The sequence below is a fragment of the Ascaphus truei genome, chromosome 9, assembly GCF_040206685.1.
Source record: "Ascaphus truei isolate aAscTru1 chromosome 9, aAscTru1.hap1, whole genome shotgun sequence".
Lineage (NCBI taxonomy): Eukaryota > Metazoa > Chordata > Amphibia > Anura > Ascaphidae > Ascaphus > Ascaphus truei.
Genome location: NC_134491.1, coordinates 65,837,583 through 65,862,198, shown reverse-complemented (window position 1 = coordinate 65,862,198; position 24,616 = coordinate 65,837,583). Strand labels below are relative to the sequence as shown.

The 24,616-nt window shown below is 41.0% G+C and overlaps 1 protein-coding gene across 2 annotated transcripts in view; it reads right to left on the bottom strand.

The window, feature by feature from the left end:
• Positions 1-6,166: 6,166 nt before the first annotated feature.
• Positions 6,167-24,616, bottom strand: part of WNT2B (Wnt family member 2B) — a 46,077-nt gene continuing 27,627 nt past the window's right edge. The window contains exons 2-5 of one of the 2 annotated variants that reach the window (XM_075615272.1): positions 20,176-20,396; positions 10,452-10,732; positions 8,822-9,086; positions 6,167-6,757 (exon numbers count right to left, since the gene is read on the bottom strand). In XM_075615272.1, coding sequence (XP_075471387.1) covers positions 6,528-6,757; positions 8,822-9,086; positions 10,452-10,732; positions 20,176-20,396 — 997 coding nt within the window. In that variant the 3' untranslated portion in view covers positions 6,167-6,527. The remainder of the gene's footprint in view (positions 6,758-8,821; positions 9,087-10,451; positions 10,733-20,175; positions 20,397-24,616) is intronic. The other variant, XM_075615273.1, reaches the window with a different exon arrangement.

Below are 24,616 nucleotides of genomic sequence, written 5' to 3'. Positions count from 1 at the left end.
CCTAGAAATATTGCTGTTATTGTGTGCAGTCCTAAACTGGAAAATTACAAAAGCTGCAAGTAGTTGTATGTTTTAAAACGAACACCCTGGGGGTCACTTTCATCTCTTCAAAGCATTTGGGGATTAACCCATCCAATTCTATAGGCTTCCCCGTACCAGCGGCCTCATAGGCTGCATTGAATTCTCTTGCAGCTATGGCACCTCTTCAATATAATCTGAAGTTGCTTCCCTGTTCTGGAGAAGTGATCAGCACTATTTAAATCAGTGGGATGTGCCCACTAGATACATGATTAAGAGGTACACCATTCTAAAGTGCACAACTAATAAGACAAATTAATTTTCGTATAATAAAATTGCAGATGTCAGCAGTGGCGTAACTACCGTCCGGGAGGCCCGGGGACCCCGCAGATACAGCAGATGAGGGATCAAGTGCAGTAGATGGCAGTCATTAGTAGGAGTGACTGTGGGTGTGGGACAGTAGCCATGAGTCTAGGCTTTTGGAGCGCTTCATTTAAGAGGTGAGTTTTAAGGTTGGTCTTAAAGGTGGGGACAGAAGGTGCTTGGCTTATGCTGAGGGCGAGGGAGTTCCCCAGGTAAGGGGCAGTGAGGGAAAAAAGGTTTCAGGCGAGAGAGAGCATTAGAGGTGAAAGGGTAGGAAAAGAGACAGCAGTGGGTAGAGCGCAGGAGATGAGAAGGGGCCTATATACACCTATAATAAAAAATTGAAGAAAAAAAAGAACGGGACTAAGTTCTTCTTCAGCACAAGAAGCAGCCTCCCAATATATTTAATAGCACCCAGGGGTGAGGGCACAGAAGTGTGCTTTGACATATTGACTATTTTTTTTAATACAGATATAGCCCAAGTGAACTTTCCCCACGACTCCAGTGTGCGGGGCCCAAGATAACCTTAGGCTGCGCCGTTGTCGGCGCTTATAGAGCACGCGATGGCGATGGAGTGACAGTGCTACCAAAAATCTGGTAGTCACTGATATTTTATTTGTTTGGCGACGGTCTCCCCTTGTTGCCAATCAGGAGCTTCTCCGTCCCTCTGCCCTCCCCCTTTTCTTACGTCAATGGCCTTGTAGCCAGCGACGTCGCCTAAACTTTAAATGCAACTTTCTCAATCGTGACGTCATTGGTCGCGTCGCCGGAACTATAAACGCGGCCTTACAAGCAAGCCGTTCTGGCAAATTGATTTTTCTGTTGCCGTGGCGAGAAGGAAAGTTAGCAGTTTGGCTACATCTATACATGTTCTGCTTGCGGAAACGCCTAATAAATGAAGCTGTGTCAGATCAACCAAGTTGCTTTTTGTACCTCAAACCTGGTTAATTTACTAAATGGAAGAAAATGTGGTACAAAATGCATATCGATGCAATCCATTATAATATGTGCGTTGTGTAATGCCTGACTCCACCTACTGATAAATTAAGTAATGTCCTTGCCAGCTCTATTTTATTTTTCTAACCTGAATCATGGGGTCACCTGACCTCTGGAGATCCCATAGTTCATGAACCATGAGAGCAGTGGACACAAAAGTCTTGCAGGGTCAGGCTTGCTGCAGTGGCCAATGGAAAGTTACAACGTCATATGGTCACGTTTTTTTCTCTCAAAGAAACGACATAAAATGTCTATTTTACTGGGGACATGACCAAAACACGTAGGACTATGGATCAGTTCCATGGGACCCCGCTTCAGGGGACATTTAAAATAAAGCATTTTGGGGTGATAGGATTTGTGCTTTAAGTTTGAACCCCTAACTATACAATATATAATTAAAAGCAGTAATTGTATATTCTGTACGGATTCAATTGATAACAAAGTACATCAATAATTAAGTGCCTTAACTTGCAAATATATGACACTTATATTAAACTGCGATAAATGACACTCTACATTGAAGTATGTGACGAAGATAGGTGTTTACTTGCAGAAACCAAATCACACCACAAAATCTCTCACCACAAAATGGAATTTAATGAAGTGCTAATTTTGGATCAGTCTTCACTGAAAGCCTATCAAGTGTCCATGCTACACATTGGTGAGGCAGACTCCAGATCAGGGAGGGATGACGTGACGCTGAAAAAATACGGGCCATGTTTTTGTATCACTGGCAATAACCCGTTTACTGCCAACTTTCAAGGCTTTGCAGTCTCCTCCGCAGAGCTAAACGGCTAACCTTCCCTTTTCCAATCTTTCCCAGAATTTCTGCAAAGTCAGAATACATCCAGAGCTCTCCGCCTCTTTATTTCACCTCATCCCGTTTTCTGCTCTTGTTTCTATATGTGACTGCTGTGTTTCCTAAGGATGACTCACCAGCTACAATCTTCTCCAGCGCCAGAGATGCCTGCAACAGATTGCGGTTGAAGGCTGCCCCCCCCCCCGGCACTCAAGGAGTTAAACTCCATGACTGGAGCTCTATATTTGCCTCATGTTTAGAATTAATGGGCTTGTAGACCTCATCTAAAATATCCTCCCTCCCTGAGGTCTCCCACAGGTTACACAAATATTAGTTCTAGCATCCCAATAAATCTGCCCCCCAGGCACACAGACCTGCAGCTTCCTATATCTGGAAGCAGGGGGCTTGCCGTTTAGATAAACCTTGCTATGTGGAGGAAGCAGTGAGTGTGTAGCTTTGCTCTGTGGTGTCATTTTTTTTTTAAGTGGGTGTCAAATAAATGATTGCCAACTCTTGCTTAAAGGGACAGTCCCACACAGCAGGTATAAGAAATGTTTTGTAAGTGGGATGCCATTGTTTGTTTGCACCAAGAAAGATAAACTAGGTTTAAGGGGTTGAGTCCCAAATAAAATCCCATTTAAGATAAAAAAAAATTACTCTTGGTGATCTATATTAACTATATCAAAATACTGTAAATACAAATATGGGATAAAGTATCTGTCGTCTAAATTTGGGATAGGTTGAACTTGATGGACATCTTTTTTTCATTTTCTATGTAATTGGGTTATTGATGCAGAGACACTGCCTTCTTTCTCATTGTGACTCTGTCTGACCCACTGTGTTCCTCGTTTCGTCACTTTGCCCTCCTGTGTCCTTGCTACTTTCTGTTTCTCCCGTCATGTATGTCCATTCTATCTCTCCGAGCCCCCGAGGCTGCGAAACACTGAGGCATGGGGAAAACACACAGCAGTCATCTCACAGGGGGGATTCTTTCTTAATTGTTTTAGATATTTGCTATTTTCAGCACGGGGGACCCCGAGATAATTACTGGTAAGGGTGCCAGTGCCGTGGGTCTGTTCTAGCTGAACCTATTATCATTCAAGTCTCTTGAGTCCTGCTGGCCAATAGGAAGCTGCAATGTCATCGGTTGAGGCATTCAATGATGGCTGTCACGATCAATATTACAGGTGGGACCCATTTTGGAGTCCCTCAAGCTGCAAATAGCACTGTTCAGTTCCCGGGATTCCCCTGGTTACAAATATGTAAAATATATTTTTTGGGGGGTGTGGGGGGATTTCTGCATTAAAGGAGCAATCTAAGACGGCAATTTTTTTATTTTTTATATAGTATTGAAGCAGGGGGTCTCCGGACCTGAACCCCATTTATTTCAGCTTTGGGGACCCCCTGCTTCCGGAGATACCTCCAAAGTAGGTGCTGGTAGCTGCTCCAAGTGAGCAAGTAGGGCTTTAAAGTTTTTTAAGCTCCTGCGTTACATGAGCCAATAGGAAATCGCACAGATAATGTCACAGCTTCCTATTGGCCCGCAGGACACGAAAACTTTTAACAGCGGATATATTGTGAACCCTGGCAGCCGAGGAGAGCTGCTACCGGCACCTAATTCTGAGGTAAGTATCTGCGGAAGCAGGGGATCCCTGGAGCTGAAATTAACGGGGTTCAGCTCAGGAGACCCATTGCTTCAATTATATAGGATTGGCGTTTTAAAGAAGCAGTTGCTACTTCTTTTTTGTTCCCCCCCCCTTTTTTTTAACGTTTCAGCTCCAGTTACCCCCTAGTTCCCGAGTAATATATACCTGGAAAGGTGCCGCCAGTAGCGTCCAGTCTGGAAACAAAATGGTGGTCTAATTCACCCGTCTAATTCATCCGTGTTACGCAGGCTAATAGGAAGCAACTTTCCATTAGCCTCTGTGCTGCAGGGATTTAAATACTAGGATGTAACAGGCGGCACCTTTCCCGGTAGGTACCTCTGTAACCAGGGGGAGTGGAAAGCAACGTTGTTCAGTTCAGAAGATCCCCTGTTTCCAGCCTCGTAAAAAAAAAGGGGGGGGGGAGCAAGACATTGTTTGCTCCCCTCATTGATTGGCTTTCAGTCTGTGCGCTGTGGAACACTTTCGGTAATAGAAATACCATAATCTGTATCGGGCCTAAACTGATTTTCATCACTTTTTCTCTTTAGAGACCAACAAGAAACTCCATCTAGTGATTAGAAGTAAGATTGGAATATTAACCTGTAGGTTTTTTTTTCTCTCTACCATATTTATTTATTTAAAGTGAAATCATGTATTGTAGTTACATTAAGTTTACTTTGCGCATGGATCTGAATGTTTGTTTTCGCTGCGAAATCCTTGCAAATTTTTTTGTATTCACCATTATTTAGGTAATTACATGTTATTGTGTAATAATATATTAGATATGATATATAAAGCGGTTCCATACTGTTCGTAAATAAGTACGCCCTATTACGTCTATAAAATGACATAGGTCCTTATTTGATATTTCATGGTCTAAATATTGCAGCTGAACTTCCCTATTGATTTTGAATGGAACTGAACTAGGAAGGATCGTCACAGCCAGTGCCGTCTTAACGCATGGGCACGCTGGGCAGTTGCCCGGGCCCCACGAGCATAGGGGCCCCGCGCTAATCTATGCACAGACCAGCATTTAACACTAATTTTCCGATCACCCGCCTCAACATTCAAGTCTCCCGCTAACTCGGTAGAAGGAGAAAAATGACGACTTGTAGCGGAGAGTTGGCAGGGCCCAGTGCACTGCTTTGCCCGGGGGCCTATAACGCTGTTAAGACGGCCCTGGTACATTGAATAGTACCCCATGTATGGCTAGGCTGTTTTTTTTTTACATAGTCATGATGCATTCCTAAATGGTTCTGCACTGGTTGCAATCCACTGCTTCAAGTCTCCATATAAGTGACTGAGAGTTATTCATTAAACTGCACTATTGCAGCCTCATGAATAACACCTGAAGATTAGATGTACTAAACAGCTCTAAACCTTAAGGCCACCTGAATGAGCACTAAAGGGTTACCACAGCTTAGTATACAGTATATGGACCAAAGTGCCTACTGAGTTCTTAACAAAGCTAAAGTCTCTGTAATCCCATTACCTTTGGTTTGTCCTACTTTCTTCCCAAGTTTCCAGTGGGAAAAAGCTGATATTTTGGATATTACCCAACCCTGCAGTTGATGGACAGCAAGGGACAAGAACACCTGTTTGTAATATAGAGTTTATATATGGACTTAAAAAAAATAATAATAATATTAAAAGCAGTATACACAACATACAAGCAAGTTTACAAAAAAAAGAGCTCTGCAGTCATATCCAAGTTTTCTTATTCAGAATCATTTGAGACTCCCCATTTATTAGACATGGGCGGGGCGGAGATGGCGTTTTGTAGTTCACCAACTTCTTTCTCAGTTTATTATCTGGCATGTAGATGTTCATCAAAGAAGATTAAAATACAATATTCCTCACTGCCAATCCAACAGCTGTAGTGACGTTTAATACATTTACAGGTGAAAAGTTCCCCCAACAATTTACTTTCTTTTTTTGCCTCCCGAAAGTGTTGGAAAGACACAAAAGCTAAGCATAAAAATGGCAAAGAGTGCATGGGGAATATTAGTTATTTCCATAAGAAATGTATTCATAGATGAGATTAGCAGAATTCTATAAAGCCCCTTGTTTCGGTTGAAAAGCTTTTGCCTTTTGTCTCTTTAGAATGTCATTAGAAGGAAAGCTTCACAGTTTAATTGTTTATTGCGGGTTCTTGAAACATTTCCTTAGCAAGGTACCACTACCATGTTAATAATCATTTGGAGACCGCCATCATTACATTTAGCTCTGTTCATCTACATATATATATATATATATATATATATATATATATATATATATATATATATATATATATATATATATATATATATATATATATATATATATATATATATATATATATATATATATATATATATATTGTATGTATACCAGTAGCTTGTCTTTTAAAAGCACTTGGCTAGATGAAGTCTCCGTTAGTGAAAGAATAGCCACACATTGCAGGAGAGTGCTGTACGTTTCAGTCTTTGGTGGCCCAGGCACCACGCTTTGAGAGCCACTGGTTTTATTGCAAACTTCTTATTGAGAAAATGCTGGTTCTTTGCTGGCCTGTGTCAGAGTCCGCACTGCATCCTGGAAATGCCGTCCTGTCTTTAGTGCCTTGCAGAATTACTTAAATAAGAAGCCATGCAGTTGAACTACACTTACACCCAGAATCCTGCGGAGCCCGCGGCTTTATGTCCAAAATGGCGGGCATGGCAGGCTCAGGTTTGGTCCAGCCACTCCGCTCTCTTTGGCGCCTTGCACGTGTGAACGTCTACCGTCTCCTCACACTCTTTGCAGCGCACCGCACAGCACCAGTGGAACTTGCACTCGCATTTGGTGGTGCGGGTGACACGGGTGGTGTCGTAGCCCCGCCCGCAGCACATGACCTCGCAGCCATCCGTTCCACGGGAGACCTTGTCACACACCCTCCCGGAGGTGCCTAGCGAACCTGAGAAGAGATCTTTAAGTTACAAGCAGTGACAGGGCAACCTGAGCTCAGCTGTGGGCCACAGAGATATAATCCACAGTGTGGTTACCACGTGCACACACATTTGAACCCTTTAGCTGCCATTGGGGTCTTACCACAACCCTCTATCTTCTGTTGACACCTTTTCCTATGCAGCCCAGCATTTTACAATCTCACCCTGCTACTTTTCTTTGTAGTGTTTGACTAGTTTTTAATGCAGTGACATGCTTTTATAACCAGATAGAAGGGTTAAGTCTCAGTTACTGACACAATTAGACAATAACTACAGATGTAAAACTTTGGCCACGTCTGCGAGTGAGCTGTGATGTGACACCCACAGGACGTTTTCCTCCTGACTGCATGTCACGTCTAAATGCATTACATTCCTTTGATAATGAACTCCTTTTGATCTTTCTCTGTGGCCTTCCCTATCCCCCCTGAGGAACTGTGTGAGTTAAAGGATTAAATACCCATTAAGACCATTCAGCAGCGTTCCCTTGGGGTATGTACAGCAAGTAGGATGATTTGAGAGCATCAGTTGAAGGTGGATTCAGTAATGTAAAACAATTCACTCATGGAGCTGTGCTGCCATCATTAACCCATTTGTTGCCAGAGATGTGTAGTTAATGATTCTTTCATAACTTAAACAGCAGTTCTATTTACTACCATTGCCATTATTATTCACTTTAATTCATATTTTTTCATTTGTTTTTTCTTGGATACTAAGGTAACAGTAATGGTTGGGAATGTTTGGCCAATGTTTCTAGTAGTTGTATTGGTCATAGAGATATGTAGAATTGTTGTTGGCTGTGATATATCTTTTAAACACCAAGAGCAAGAGAGTTCTTCTGTAGATTAATATAGCGCGTTCACAGCTCTGAAAGCCCCAAAGGAAAAGAGAACGCTGAGGTGTGAAAGGTTCTATGCTGGTTACATTTACAAAGAACTCTGTTGTTGCTTCATTAAAAGGTGTCACAGCCAGAAACAATGTAATATAATCTAACAAATACATAAAAAAATGCTTATATAGTGCTGACAATGTACACTGCACTATATGTTTTTGAAGGTGCAATGAGTCTCTACTCTGCAGGGCCTACAATCTAATATTGGTGCCTGAGGAACAAGGCGATAGTCACATGCTCAAGGTCACAAGGAGCTCATACTGGGGTTCCAGACAGTTTCACCCACTTCAAAGGCTGGGACGTTACCAATAAGCTACAGTACTCCTACAGCCCAACAAATAAATCGGTTCCTACAAATTTTGAAAATGAAACTAAAATATAACATGTTAAGGGAAAAGCAAACACAATGTTTAATTCATGGCACAATCTCATGCCGTTCTTGGATCCCAAGAAATCAATTACAGAACAACTGTTTTGATAATGATACTTTAACAATTGATTTTCCTCTGCAATAGATACTGTAACTACTGGATAATGTTAAACACACTGGAGCTTATTCTATATGAAGTCAATAGGGAATTTTAGCCGAAACGGCCTGATCAGGCGCTTCCAATCATATCAACTAAGCCCCACTATACCAGTAATTTTCAATTGTCAACCCATATTCTGTGGAACCATTGGGATCCACAGAAGGTTGCTAATACTTAGGGATTTATAAAGTAAAAAAACATTTGCCGTTACTGATTTAAAAAAAAAAAACTTTTCAACAGACTACTATTTTTAAATTCACCTCCTACTAGAGGGATAGAACTGTTAGTTACATAGCAAGGTTGAGATTCTATAGAGCCCGAAATATTCCAAAATGGCCTTGCAGTTCTGAAAAGGTTGAAAACAACGACACTATGTATTTATGAAAAAATAATGAGTTGTATTTAAGTGATGCTGAGCATTTGAAGCAAAGCCGTTTATGGTAAACGATGGAACAAGAGAGGAAGCGTCTGAGAACGGTATATTTTGGCTGGCAAAAGATCAAAAGAGGTGCTGAGTTTTGCAATAATTATCTTTCTGCAGTCGTATTTAGCCGTAGGCCTTCACAACACTTCACTCAACTGTTATCTGTTCAGAGAAGACAAGTGGGTTTTACCTGCCGGCTTGTCCATCACACAGTAATCAGGAGAGTTCTCAAAGTAGACAAGGTCCTTCTTCTTGGCTTTCCTAAAGTTCTGATTGGACACTGTGTAGCCACTGCCATCTTGATTCATGGTGACCTGGATGGCCCCGTTGTATTTTTTTCTGAGATAGTCTCCTGTTTTTCGGAAGTCTGACATGGCACGCCAACAAGTCCTTAATGTGCACGCCCCGCTGACCCCGTGACACTTGCATTCAAGCTTCATAAAGCGTTTTACTGCCTGTAAGAAAGGAAAGGTGATCAGCAGAGGGTATTAGGATGGGCTAACATGCAACTCCACATAGGGTATAAGACAGAGGTTCCCAAGCACTGATCTGGACATAAGATACAAAGCAGACATTCACAATCTGTATGGTTCTTTGCTGGTTCCTGAGTCAGATTACTTGAATCTCTGCACACATTCCGTGACATATCAGCACAGGATGCTTGGAGTTGTAGTTCTGCCCTTGCTCATTTATTGTTTTTGTCTTTCACATTGTTGTGGTTATTATAATCCTAGTTACATAGTGGATGAGGTTGAGAAAAAAAAAAAAGACATAAGTCCATAGAGTTCAACCCATGTTATTGTTTATTTATGAAATGCCAACATATCCCCCAGCATGGTACTATGAGGCAACAGAATGATATAAATTACATAAACAGACTGAGATACCCAATAAGAGCAAACCGATGTAAAAGGTAACGATTGCCCTGCTTGTGCGGGCTTACAATCGGGATATCCATTTTATTTATTTATTTATAAAATGTTTTACCAGGAAGTAACTCATTGAGAGTTTCGTTTTCAAGTATGTCCAATGTTAAGGAATTTGTTGACACCTTACAAATGAACAATAATAGTGTGTTTGGGCGAAGGTGACTATGGGGCACTGTTATCAGGCTTATCACCATGACAATAGGGTACCAGTCTCAATAAAAAAAAGTGTGTGCCTGCCCTAACATGGAGACATTCTTGAAGATGATCACTTTAGACCTGAAGAATACAATTAGAGAAAGCCATCCTTAGATGTTACTTATTAGATGAGATATAAATGCTATAAAAAAAAGAATCCAGCATATTCCTGTTGCAACTAAAACTGCAATATTGAGAAAAATAATTTGGCAGATTAAAGTCTCCCATAAAAACACCCTGTTTGAGATGTTATCTCACGATATCCATTGAAACCATAACTATTTACTCTGCGTTGTGGACCATCAATTACCCAGCCTGAAAATGTACTTATTAGACAAATTACTTGGAAAGAACCGTCTAGAGATTGCGTCAGCAAATAGCAGTAATAGCTTTATAAAAGGGATAGATGTGTTTATGGAGACTTGGACATCTGGACACATCTGGAGGCAGGGAGTGGGTAATGCGCTATGCTGCACGTTCAGTACTTACCACTGTTGGAGATAGGATATAATACTTGATGGCCTATTTGGTCTAACCCAGTTCTTTTATCAATCGATTTACGAGGCAGCATAAAACCAGCTAAACTGAGGAGTGCTTATTGTCATTGGATATGCAGAGAATTCCTTCTATCTCTTTGCAGTATGAAGGGGTTAAATCTCGCTTCTCACTTTCAGACCATAGTTGAGTGACACTCACCATCCTCCCGCAGTGATTGTTATGCTGGTTCATCAAGGCCCGCGCGTCCTTCACCTTCTTTTCCTTGGCGTCCACAAAATCTTTGGCAAATTCAATCCCAAAGTCAATGTTGTCACTGCAGCCTCCCCAGTCAAACTCTCCTCGCTCATCCCTGGAGCGCCCCCTCTTCTTGGGGTCACAGTTGCAGAATTTAAGCTCCCCCTGGCTGCAGGCTCGGGTAATGGCGTATATCACCCCAGCATAGGAAATCGCATACACAAAGGCTGCTTCTCTGCTACCTGCTGGATGCAAACACAAACTGGCATTAGCATTGGCTATTTCTACAGTATATGCCTTATATATCAGGGTTATAAGACTGACCAATGAGAATACTTCATGAGAAAGCTCCCAGACCCTATTATTTTGCCACTATTAGGTGCTGAATGCACAGAAAGTCCTGGGCTGCAATATTCTGACTGGCTCAATTTGTTGTCAAAGATTCAATGAGTGTCTCCCAAATCTACAGTGTAAGTTTCTCCTTAATAATAATAATAGCATGTTCTTGTATAGGACTACTAGTTTTTGTAGCGCTTTACAGAGACATTTTGCAGGCACAGGTCTCTGCCCTGTGGAGCTTACAATCTATGTTTTTGGTGCCTGAAGCCCAGGGAGATAAAATGACTTGACCAAGGTCACAAGGAGCCAACACCAGGAATTGAACCAGGCTCCCCTGCTTCAAACTCAGTGCCAGTCAGTGACTTTACTCCCTGAGCCGCTCCTTCCTTCCCTTAGAATGTTCCATTCATCTACACTTCATAGTCCATCTTATATTGCGTTTTTCAAACCAACCTATATTCTGTCTCTCGTTTTCCTTGAATTTAGTCCCAGTTATGTAAATGAGTTAGTTCATAGTGGAACTATCACTTTAGGTGACAATAGGGTTTTTGGACTGCGGGATTTCCGAATTTAATAATGCTCAACTACACTTTGCCCTTTCCCTCCTGGAGATACCCTTTTATTGCATAATAAAAAGATATCACTAACCCTAATCCCCAATATGTATAATAATGAATATAGCATCTGTATGTAAGATATTAATTAAAGCAGTGTTTCCCCTCTGTAGAAATTAGCATGTTGCACTGCATATTTATACTTTTGAATTGTAAATACAGTTTCAGTTCACCAAAGCTATCACTTTAGCGAGAATACATCTTATGGATAAGTCTAGTGGTAACATCACTTACCTTTGAAGTGGGCAGACCTTGTTTCAATCCTAGTGTCAGTTCTTTGTGACCTTGGGCAAGTCATTTAACCTTGTGCCACAGGCACACAAAATAAAACTGATAGGTATACAAATTGTATTGGCAGTGTATGTTACATAATCGTTCTAATTAAAATTAAAGTGGTCCCAAAACACAAACATTTGGCATGTTAATGAGATAGGGTACCAATTACTGATAGGCTTTAGCCCAGGGGTAGCCAACTTCAGTCCTCAAGGGTCACCAACAGCTCAGGTTTTAAGGCTATCTCTGCTTCAGCACAGGTAGTGCAGTCGAAGACTAAGCCAATGATTGAGCCACCTGTGCTGAAGCAGGGATATCCTGAAAATCTGACCTGTTGCTAGCCGTTGAGGACTGGAGTTGGCCACCCATGCTCTAGCCCACAGTCATACCCAATAGGAGATTCCTTCCCTACATACAGTATATTGTTTCTCTATTGGTGGTTGGAGAAGACGTTGGTGGCAGCTATTGATGAGCCAAGAGCTTTAGTTATAATGGGCTCGCATCATGCCTTTTATCTCTCCAGTCCATTTAAAGTAGAAGCATTTTTAGTGTTTTGATCATACTCAGTATTGCTGTATAATGAAATGCAGCTGTAAAGCATCCTTCCCCCACCCCCCCTCATATCTCACCCTCATGGGGTGATTCACTTAACTGAGGAGCTTTTATCTCCTATGAATAAAACCTTCAAGAAGCCCAGCTCTCACAAGCCTCATAAATCCAGAGGAAGAAAAAAACAAATTCCAAGCCTCCTGGACATGGTGACTGGTATTTTATTATGATGCTGTTTTAATTTACAGAGGTTTAAAGGGTTGTGAAACAGCTGCAAATGAAAAACACGCAGGGCAGCAACACTAATGCCAGGATTCACTAAGCTACAATAAGGGGCATCAGAGCTTGATCCGGTGTTAACTGCCATTGATGCCATTATATGGCAGTCAACGAGAGATCGCGTTCCGATGCCCCTTATCGCAGCTTAGTGAATCCTCCCCACAGTTTTAAATCTGTCCCCTACCTACTTGTCAAGCCTCAAGACTTTGGATGATGCTTTAGATAGGGTGCGTTTAAGCAGCAAAACTTGAAATAATAATAGCATGTTCTTGTATAGCGCTGCTAGTTTTACATAGCGCTTTACAGAGACATTTTGCAGGCACAGGTCCCTGCCCCGTGGAGCTTAAAATCTATATTTTTGGTGCCTGAGGAACAGGGAGATAAAGTGACTTGCCCAAGGTCACAAGGAGCCGGGAATTGAACCAGGTTCCCCGCTTCAAACTCAGTGCCAGTCAGTGTCTTTACTCACTGAGCCGCTCCTTCTCCCAGGTTCCCCTGCTTCACACTCAGTGCCAGTCAGTGTCGTTACTCACTGAGCCGCTCCTTCTCCCAGGTTCCCCTGCTTCACACTCAGTGCCAGTCAGTGTCGTTACTCACTGAGCCGCTCCTTCTCCCAGGTTCCCCTGCTTCACACTCAGTGCCAGTCAGTGTCTTTACTCACTGAGCCGCACCTTCTCCCAGGCTCCCCTGCTTCACACTCAGTGCCAGTCAGTGTCTTTACTCACTGAGCCGCTCCTTCTCCCAGGTTCCCCTGCTTCACACTCAGTGCCAGTCAGTGTCTTTACTCACTGAGCCGCTCCCTCTCCCATAATCTTACATGTTTAAAAAAAACAAAAATTAATCAGTTCTCTAGAATTAGATAATACTTACTGTATTTTCTATTATTATTATTATTATTATTCAAATCTCAATGACACGTTTAATGAGTTTAAAGCATCCTTTGATTTCTATAGTAGGTTTTAACCCAAGTCTTAATTAAGCAGTGCAAGATCTTTGCAACACTTTCCTGATTGGGATAATTTGTTGTCAAATTTCCCAACAGTTTGTACTGTAAACTGTAACAATAGATAATGTTACATTAGTTATATACAGATACATTGTAGCTGCTGAGTTATGCTGACTGAAGCAGCCATTATGTTAGTCCCACAATCGGGATTTTTACACAGTTATAACAGGTGCACCAAACGATTGCCAGCTTGGGTAAGACCACATGCTTACATATACAAATAATAAAAACATTTAAAAAAAAAGGCAAAATGTGGTATTGCTGCTTTTAAACCATGTTAATGAATATTCTGTAATTTGTGATTGCATCAAGTAAACATTTGCTTCAGCTTTCATACATGGAGAACGTCTGTAACTCAGTCAGCTCAGAGCCAGCTGACTAATTGGCACAAATTAAGTAGGTGAAAATGACAGGACACTATAGCATTGATATACCCACATCATATGAAATCTCCAGCATGGGGAAGATGGCATCACAGCAATTCTAAATATTGCCAAAATCATTTAATCAATTAGTATTAAGAAAGGTAGTTGCAAAATGGCTCAAATAGGTTCAACAAAATGGTACATCAGGTTTACTAAAAGAAAATAAATTAAAAAACAGTGGTTTGTTGTATTTTTATAAATATGCACCAATGTTGCATCTGGAAGACATTGATCAATAACCCCTGTGATGTGAGTTTAATTCTGGAAGAGGCAGCATGACCCCCTTCCCCTCGCCCCTCAAATTAGTATTTGTGGAATTAAAATAATGTGGTTTTCCCTGAAGGTTTATGAGTATTTTATTTTAACAGGAATAAAAAAAACTAATTCCATTTCAAGAGACTGTTTATATTTTATACACTTTCCCCAAAATAAATTGAAACCCCATTACATCTTTTTATCACGCAGACCGTTCCCCCGCCATCCAAATACCTGACGCCCTTCCCAGATCTCTATCCAAATATTTACATATCCAATTACTGTTTAGACATCTCTCTTGGGCGGGAGAACCTGCAACACACTCTGCTTCTCAGTGCTGTAATAATCTTTCACGGCCACTTGATTCATTTATACAACTAGTCAAACGTGTAACAAGATAAGGAGAACATAGCACACAGTCACGCCATGACTGGCAGAGACTATATGTTCAAAAGTGTTTGTTAAATAAGCTATTCATGCAATAGCCTACGTGTGTGTTTAAAAAAAAAAAACCAGTTCTGTAGTATTAGATAATACTTACCACATTTTTTTATTTTACATTTCAAGTCTTAATCCCATTTTTTTTTAACTTAAAATTTTATTGGAAACATAATTTTTAGTATGTGGACATAGATTTACAAATAAAAAGTAAATCACAGATTTACAGCAAGAAGAGAAAAAAACAAAAGAGGTGTGTGTGTGTAGGGGGTGGGGGGGTTGGTACACACCATGGGGTGTGATGAGGGGGGAGAGAGGGGAGGCTTTCTCGGTTGTAAGGTGTCATCTTATTAGCTAGCATTTTCACGATTGGGTGTTCATGTGGAGGCTATGTCTTCGAGAGGCTACTATCTAGAACAGAGTGTAGCCCGTTCTCTTCTGCGGGTGAGCCTGTGTCAGCCGGTCGTTCAATTATGTCATAATTGATGAAGGGTTAATACCCTGGATGTCCGATTGGGCTAGCCACGGTTGCCAATTTTTTTTACATTTTTTTGCCTGAATCAATAAGCTAGTCAATTTTTCCATTTGACATACATACCAAATCCGATTTCTTATTTTAGAAAATTGAGGTACTTCTTGTTTCCATGCCGAGGCTATTTCGCATCTAGTGGTGGTTGGGAAGTGAGTAATGAGGGCGAGATCGGTTCCGGGAATTCCCTGGGCCGGTCTGTTGAGGAGGAATAGCCATGGGTCAAATGGTAAACTAGGCCCAGTATCCTTCTCAGCCAGTTTCGTATCTTCCTCCACAGGGAGGCAACTTTTGGGCAAGTCCACCACATATGTAGCATTGTGGCTTGGGCTCCACACCCTTTAGGGCATAGTGGGGAGTATCCCAGTATAAATTTGGATAGTTTCTGGGGTGTGAGATACCACCTAGTGAGTACTTTGTAAGTGTTTTCCTTCAGTGTGGTGCATATTGAGCTCCAGGCAACCGACCGAAATATTTGATTCCATGTTTCCACATCTAACACCTCCCCAAAGTCCTCCTCCCATTGAGACATAAATGTAACTTTTCTCACTGCTTCGTCATTTGTGAATGTTAGTTCTGTATATAGTTGGGGTATCAGCCCCTGCGTGCTTGTATCTGTCAAGCCGAGTTTCTCAAAGTTGGTTAGGGGACCTGATGGGTGTATCTTATTATAAAATGCTCTTAATTGAAGATATTGAAAAAAAATTGGAGTTTGGGATATCCCTCTCGGCTTTGATTTGGTGAAATAGTTTAATTTTCCCTTCTGCTCCTAGGTCTCTTAGTCTAGAGATTCCTGCTTGGGTCCAGGGTGAGAAATGAGTATTTCCCAGCCCTGGGGTGAATTCTGGGTTGTTTAAAATAGGAGTCATCAGGGAGTTTTTGGATGTTAGTGCAAATTTAAATTTTGTGGCATTCCAGATCTTTAGTGAGTTGCCCATGGTAGGTAGCATGTAAGCCAATTTTTCTTTCGCTTTACCGGGGAGCCAGATTAGTAGATTTAGGTCCACTGGATGACAGACTGGGTTTTCTATTTCTGTCCATTGGTTCTGAGTGCCATTGGATTAATTGGCTGAGTTGGGCTGCTTTGTGGTATGACAGCAAACATGGCAATGCTAGACCTCCAGCAATACTTGATCTTTTCAGAATCTTTTTGCTTATCCTTGGTTTTTTATCATTCGAAATAAACCTGTTAATAAGTCACTGGAGTGAGGATATATATTTCATTATTATTGGTATTGGCAATGTTTGGAAAAGGTACAAGATACGCGGGAGCACATTCATCTTAATACAATGTACTTTCCCAATCCTCTTAATGCCATTTTTAATGAGTTAATATACTGAGCATCCTTTGCTTTCTATAGAAGGTTTAGCACACCTCTCCAGCAGTGCAAGATCTTTGTAACACTTTCCCGCTTGTGATAATGTTTTGCCAATATTTCCAGCAGTTTGAGCTGTGAACTGTAACAATAGATAATGTTATTTTAGTAATTTAAGGATACATTGTAGTTGATGAGTAACACTGACTGAAGGATTGATTTGAAACTGAAAGGTAGCCATTTAGTGAACCCTGGGAAACAGGATTTTGCTTATTGATCACAGGAGAACCAATCGATCAGCAGCCTAGGTAGTATGTTTTCAATAAAGATAATCAAATGCTGCATATATTAAAACAACAAAAAAAAATATATATATATATATATGTTTAAGCTGCTTGGATTGCCTCTTTATTAATATACTTCTATAGCAGGTTATAGCACATGTTCCGAGCAGTGCAAGATATTTGCAACACTTTCCTGTTTGTGATAATTTCTTGCCAATATTCCCAGCAGTTTGAGCTGCAAACTGTACTAATAAACAATCTTACGTTAGTAATATAATAATATATTGTAGCTGCTGAGTTACACTGACTGAAGGATTGATTGAAACTGATGGCTGCCATTTAGTGAACCCTGAGAAACAGGATCTTTGCTGTTCGATTATGGGAGAACTAATCGATCAGCAGCTTAGGTAATTTGTTTTCAATGAAGGTAATCAAAGACTGCATATATAAAAATAAAAACACTTTTTTTTGAAAATTGTTTTTTTTTTAACTGCTGTTTGGATTGCCTCTTTAAAAAGGGTTAGGGTAGATTTTAATTTCAAACCCCCCCTCTTAGCAAGGTGTTTTGCAGCTGCAAAAATATACATACTCATTATAATTTCCATCTTACCATTTGAATGACTCAATAGAAAATCTGCTTGTACGTAATGCTACAAATATCTGCTTAATTCTATTATATCTACAAATCGGGATCTATGTACTAAGCGTTGCAAATGAATTTGTGCATACAATTCACGCACGGAAATCACAAATTATTTCGTACGGGTCCTCCTATGTACTAACCTTCCCCCCTCCCCCTTAATTTGCGCCCTAAGCGTAAAATTGTTATACTTCTGTATATCGGCGCACACAAATAAGATGCGCATGATGCACAGATGTAAATGGTATGTACTAAAAAAATCAAACCGGTAAACCTGTGGCAAAATAGTCTGCCAAGTTGAAGCTGGCGCAAATGCTAAAAAGTATTTTTATATCATATAGCGCAGATTTCAGTTGCTGTTTATCAACCGAAAATGGATTTGCTGCAGCACGTATGCTTCATTATATATGTTACGTATTTTATTCACAGTATGGCTATTATAAATAATATAATACTTATCATTGATATTTAGTAATACTAGATATAAATGTAACCCCTCCCCCCCCTACACAATTCTGTTTTAGTTTACATTGTATCAATTGGGTATTCAACACGAAGCAATGCGTCAAACTTCATTTCAAACAACAAACTATGCGTCAGATGTATGATGTCCCCAACCGAACTTCATACAAGTGATGCACAATTTATGCAGGTTTTAATTACTTTTAAGCACAAAAATAATGATTTTCGTACATACAGTAGGCCCATTGGGTCCACATCTCTCACATAGGTTTCCCATACATCATACATTGTTAAATCAACTGATACCAAAAGTGGTCATGCAGATAAATACATTAAGTATGTCACGTTTTTCATTACCTTCATTTATATGGAATTACCCATAAGGTTTTGGAAGTAGATTAAATAAACCACCACTGACAGCCATTCACATGAAATAAAAAGGTTTCTTGTGGATATTGAGAGATTTCTATCATATTAATGTACCCTGCAAGGCAATCCTGGAGTTATCAGCCATGCACAAACCAGAGGGGCGCGAGATTTTTTGGGGGGGGGGGGGGGGGGCGGGTGGTTGCAGAGGTCCCGCGCTCTTCCCCGAGGCATTTAAATTAAATGGATGAAGGTTTGTTTTATATTTAAGAAAAGTCCTGTCAGTGCCTGTATTCCATTTTGATTATTCAGTTCTCTACCATGTACCCTGACACACACACAAACACATACATACACACACACACACACACACACACACACACACACACACACACACACACACACACACCACCCTTGTCTCAAATCCTTATGTGTTCAAGAAGGTGCATAGCGGCACTTGTGCGGGTAGGTTCAACCGTATTATGAAAGCTTGAAATATATACCCGGCTAAAGTGTGGAAGGTACTTACTTGCCAACATGCAAATGAGGCTGTCATAGTAAATAAAGCCTCAACCACCAAATATGGAGGACTCTGAAAAGCAAAGGCCTTCATTCTCCGCAGAACTGATTGTCCCTTGATCTGACATTAACAGAAGCAGGCCTGAAGGCAAAGGGTGCTAAGGCTAAGTTGCCGGTGGTGACGGCGGTGTGCGCACTGCACACCAGACACTAACCATAATCAGGCAGGCCCCAGTGTGTTCTCGTGTGTTGACTCACGAAGTGCGGTGGTGCGTCAGCCAGCAGGGGAGACAATAAATTTGTCTTTCCGTGCGGCGACGCAGTCACGTAGTGTGCTGGGAGCCAATAGCAGGGCAGATAGTTTGGACCAATGGGAGTGCAGTTAGTGTAGACCAATGGCAGTGTAGCATTTAGTGTTTTCAGTCACTTACGAAGTCCAGAAGATCTCCAGCAATAGATCAGAGAACTTGCCAAAGGAAGTAATAAGGTGGGTCTCCATATGAATCTCAGCAAGACCAAAGTGAGGTTCAACAAATGTGTCAACTACAAAGATCGAAATAAATGGAATAGAGCCAGAAGAAGTGAAAGACTAGGTCTTCCTTAGCAAGCAAGTATCAATAGATGGGAACCTGTCAAATGAAATCAATAGGAGAATGAAGATGGGATGGAGCGTATATGGCAATAACAAGACAATCTTGCAAGGGAACCTTCCACTGTGCCTCAATAGGAAAGTATTTAACTAGTGTATCCTGCCTGTGCTCACGTATGGATGTGACATGTGGACCCTAATTGCAAAGACAATTCAGGAGTTTCAGATAACTCAAAGAAGTATTGAGAGATGTATACAGGGTATTACCCGAAGAGACAGGAAAAAGAATGAATGGCATCTGTACTATCATCACAAGGGGGAAGAAATAAAAATTGGCTGAAGATGATTTAATAAATATATATAAAAAGAGAGGTATGTAGGGGTTATTTGTCAAAGTCTCTTTGCTCCATATCTGGGGCGCATTGCTTTAAATTGTAATTATATATTTGATAAACAGTGGGGGTTGGGGGGTGGTTTGTATCAATGTGTCCTGGAGACTTTGATAAATATGTAAAAATATATATTTAATACAAAATACAGAAATTGAGCGTTCAGTTGAATGGAACACTAAAGAGCAATGAAGGCAGCTGTGTGCGTGCCATTTTCAGTGTGACAACAGCATAAGACGATCTGAGTGTTGCATTTATGAACATTCCATACATGGGGTAAAATAATATGGTTGTACAGCCTCGAGTATTCTGATCAGTTAATATCACAACACGACATAGAATGCACCAATGTTGGGTTCTTTTACATGTTAAATGCAGTGCTGCTTATAGTGGTATTTTTATTGATCGGAACGTACTTCTGAGCATGACTCTCCCAAAAACTGTGTGGTCTCTGTCCAGGGTGCTGCAGTTCCAGCGGTGGTGTCTGAACTGATGCTGGCACTCCCTGATCCACTCCTTGGCCCCCTCGCCAATGGCTTGCATGATGTCTGGGTGCTGCTGGCACAGTTGCCTCTGCTTGTTCACTAGTCCTGGTATGTTATCACAGATCACCCTTGCACCAAGGGCACCAATGTACCTGTGGAAAGAACACACAAATCAAAAGGTGATCACTGCACATAGACACATTCTTAACACACAAATCGCACAAATTGACTGCTTATTTTAATAGCATGAAAACACCAAACCTCGCTCTCTCAAAAGTGAACTAACTGTACTGTCTGTGTAACATACTAGGAGGTCTGTTTAGTAAAGTCTTACAGTTGTAAAACCAGGGCAAAAAACAGCACCATACCACACCAACCAAATGAATCCCAGTAAAAACAAATTGAGCTTTTCCTTGAATAAATATGGTATTATATTTGCATTGGGTTTGTGTGGTTTTGCAGGTGGAAGACTTTAGTAAATAACCACCTGGATACCCAATGCACTTGTATTTGTTGCTACTGCGTGGCATTAGAGTGCAAGCTGTGGGACATGGATTGATTTATACCTGTGTTCTACTTTGCAATGTGTCAATGGCATCAAAAGGGTTACATTTAAGGTGGGTGTAGGACCCCTTTAGATATCCATAAATTCATATATCCAGAGCATGTTAAGGCATGTCCCTGAGAAACAAGATTCCAGAACCAGTCGTCCATGCTATTTCATAACAAATAACATCTAGATATACAACTATGCAGTGCAATTTGGATGTGGGTGGTTAAAAGTACAATTCCAGTTAGCAATATATAATAGTTGCAGTTACATGAAGACTGTAGATTTGTTGTATTTGGTGATACATTTTAATGGACACAAATTAGAGTTCTTCATTGGTGAAATTGTAATGTATTGGTTGCCTCTTCAAGTACACATACATGAGACCTGTGGGGTTTGGGAAGCTCATTACATGTAAAGAATAGGCTACACATGTGTGAGCTGGTTGTATTCCAGTTTGCACATTTTGATATTTGTCCAATTGTGAAATGTTGCCATTTTATTTGAGAAATTTGGAGAAAAAGGCTAAATTGTGCCACTTGTGCCAACTTAAAAAAATAAAAACGAATTGTTAAAAAAAAATAAGGACACGTGACTGATGTGATCGGCACATTTTTCGTGTACCCTTGTATATTTTCGGGGTGAACCATGCTGTTTTTAACACAACTGTCACTGTATATGCAAACTTTTTGAAAATGTTTGCACATCTTTAGAAGAGACCTGTGAGGTTTGGAAAGCTCTGCATGTGTGAAGAAGAGACATGTGAGGCTTGGAAATCTCTGTACATGTGAAGGAGAGACCTGTGAGGTTTGGAAAGCTCTGTACATATGACAAAAAGTTCTGTGGGGTTTGAAAAATGCTATAATTTCACCTATAAAGAACTCCATTGAAAGCTACCCAAGCATAGAACAAATCTACTTCTGGACCAGAACAGCTACTAGAACGCAAAGATAAAAGGATGAATCGTAACACCTTCATTCACAACATTTTGATTTGTTTGGAAAAGTTTGCTCTGCTTTTCTCTGATAGGTAATGTAATGCAAACCCATCAAATGACTTCAATTCACCATACAGTAAACAAGTGAAAATCAAGTGACATTAAAATATGGTCAACTTAGAAGACATTTAAAACCAATACAGTTAAGCAGGTTTCTTTAGCCAGCATGTTAGCAAATATTCCACTCAATGATCCAGATTCACAGGGCTTCTGTATCAGTATTATTATGTTAAATTGGCCTATGTCAGCAAAGCAATGATACTAATTACAGGCATACCCCGGTTTAAGGACACTCACTTTAAGTACACTCGCGAGTAAGTACATATCGCCCATTTGGCAAACGGCAGCTCACGCATGCGCCGGTCAGCATGTCCTGAACAGCAATACCGGCTCCCTACCTGTACCGAAGCTGTGCGCAAGCGGGGAGACTATAGAGCCTGGTACAAATGCGTTATTTACATCAGTTATGCACGTATATGACGACTGCAGTACAGAACATGCATCGATAAGTGGGAAAAAGTTAGTGCTTCACTTTAAGTACATTTTCACTTTACATACATGCTCCGGTCCCATTGCGTACGTTAATGCGGGGTATGCCTGTAGTATTTTGCCCACCTTGCTGACAGAGGGGCTTGCAATGCAAGCCCCAAAAAGCAAGCATCCCAATAACCTGTACTCATTTATTTATTTATAAAATGTTTTACCAGGAAGTAATACAGTGAGAGTTACCTCTCGTTTTCAAGTATGTCCTGTGCATAGAGTTAAAATGACAAATAGTACTTGGTTACAAATACAGTTACGTAAGTGAACTCATGGCTATTGTCCCACAGTCACTCCTACCACCCATTGTGACCAAGCACTGCCATCTCCTGCACTTATTCCCTCACCTGCTGTCTCTCTAAGTCTCCCATCATACCACTTAGATTGTAAGCTCTTCGGGGCAGTGATTTCCTTTACTATTGTTTGATTTTGCTGCGCTTATTGTATTATTATAATTCCCTGTACTGTGTTCTTTATGAAGCACTATATAAATAAAGATATACATACATACATACATACATACATTCAAAGCCACACTGACATCCAGGGGGTTAACTAAACAATGCTCTTCAGTTTTAAAGTGATTAAAGAGAAGATTAAGATTGTATATGTCTTGCAAAGGCCCTTTATTTGTGTGGGGTTAAGTGACAAGAACCAGTATCTCATGTATAACACCCTTATCTGTTATATCTTAATGGGACAGTCCATCCTATGGTGAGGGAGCCAAGGACTGGGACATGTTTAGTAAGTTCAATGGAGCTGTTCTGTCTTTGATTGCACAGTAATAATGAGGCCATCATCAAAACTCACAAAGAAGGCATGACGTCAACTGAACTTCATCAGTTCTCCAGATTATCGACCCTCATAATGTTCGGGGAATGTCACAGGAGCACGGTTTAAAATGTGCTGTGTTTTTGTAGCTGCTCTTTTCAAAATCAGGGAAAGGTCACTTTTGGCAACAAATCTACATCAAAAGATGCACCCAGACCACAGAAGCATTTAAATAGTTACAGGCAGGATATACTTTTTAATCTAACGTATATGTATGCTGCATGTTCAGCGCTCTATACATAACTGCACGGCACAATGTTAGGAAGGGGTTATTGTCCCTGCGCGGCCGAGTGATAATGAGCGCGCCGCCGCCGCGCGGACTCCTGCAGCCCAAGCGATTTGTGAACTTGGTGCAGGAGATCGTAGATGCGTTGCTGGGGAGTGGCAGGCGTGTCACGAAGCTGGTTCGCCCTCATTGGCTGAACCATCTCACGTGCGCTGACGTCATGCGGCAGCTGCCTGAAAATACAAAATTTGTTGTATTTTCAAAACGCGGCCGCGTCAACGCGCCTGTCCGCCTGTAGGCACGCAGGCACGGGGGTGGGTCCCATAAAATAAAACAGCAGAGTGCTTGCCAGGTGCGCACGTGCACGTAGCGACACCGGCACCATAATCTGGGCCTTAGAGGTATCTGTATTTGTTTCCCCCAAGCGTGACCCTTTTGATCTGTGATGTTTTTCATGACCCTGTCAGCAGAGGCGGTACTACCATTGGTGCAGCACCGATGCCCCCCAACCTAGCCAGTCTCGGTACTGTGCTTGTGGCCCCAAAAATATTCTTGCACCGGAGCTCCCCTTTCACTAGTTCCGTCTCTGATTGTCAGGGTGAATGTTTATTGCTGATCATTCTTGATTTAACATTTTCTGCAACAACACAGCCCTATATTTTCCCCTGTTATTGCCATGTTAAAAATCCGGTGAAGATGGAATGGAAAGGACCGGTTTGTGCTCTTCTGGACAAATCAGAAGCCAGAGCAAATAGCACTTAATCTCATCTCACTTCAGATTTTCAGTGTTACAAATGACATTATAAACCAAAGACAATCCCTGAAAAAAAAGAACAGGAGATCTCCATTTTTTAAAATGTTGCTTTATTTTTTTTTCTTCTACAGCTTTACTAGCAAACTAGTGCATTTTTGCCACATTTTGAGCCTATACTTTAAGAAGGGTGTAGTCTACCCTTAAATGTTGAAACAAGATGTGAATGAGTTCTGTCAGCGCAATGGCGAAGAATTTCCAAGGACAGATTCTGGAACCACAGAGGGGTTTTCCATATCTGTCTATAATCCCTGGCCAGGTTTCTTGAATATCTAGGAAGAAATAACCATATTCTTTAACACCGAGCTCCACGTGTCATGAAACCACGACAGCCAACTCTCAGGAGCATCACAAAACGAAGACGTTCCCCCCTTAATGCAAAGTGCAGAAGTGTTGGGAAGACAAAGAAAATAAGGA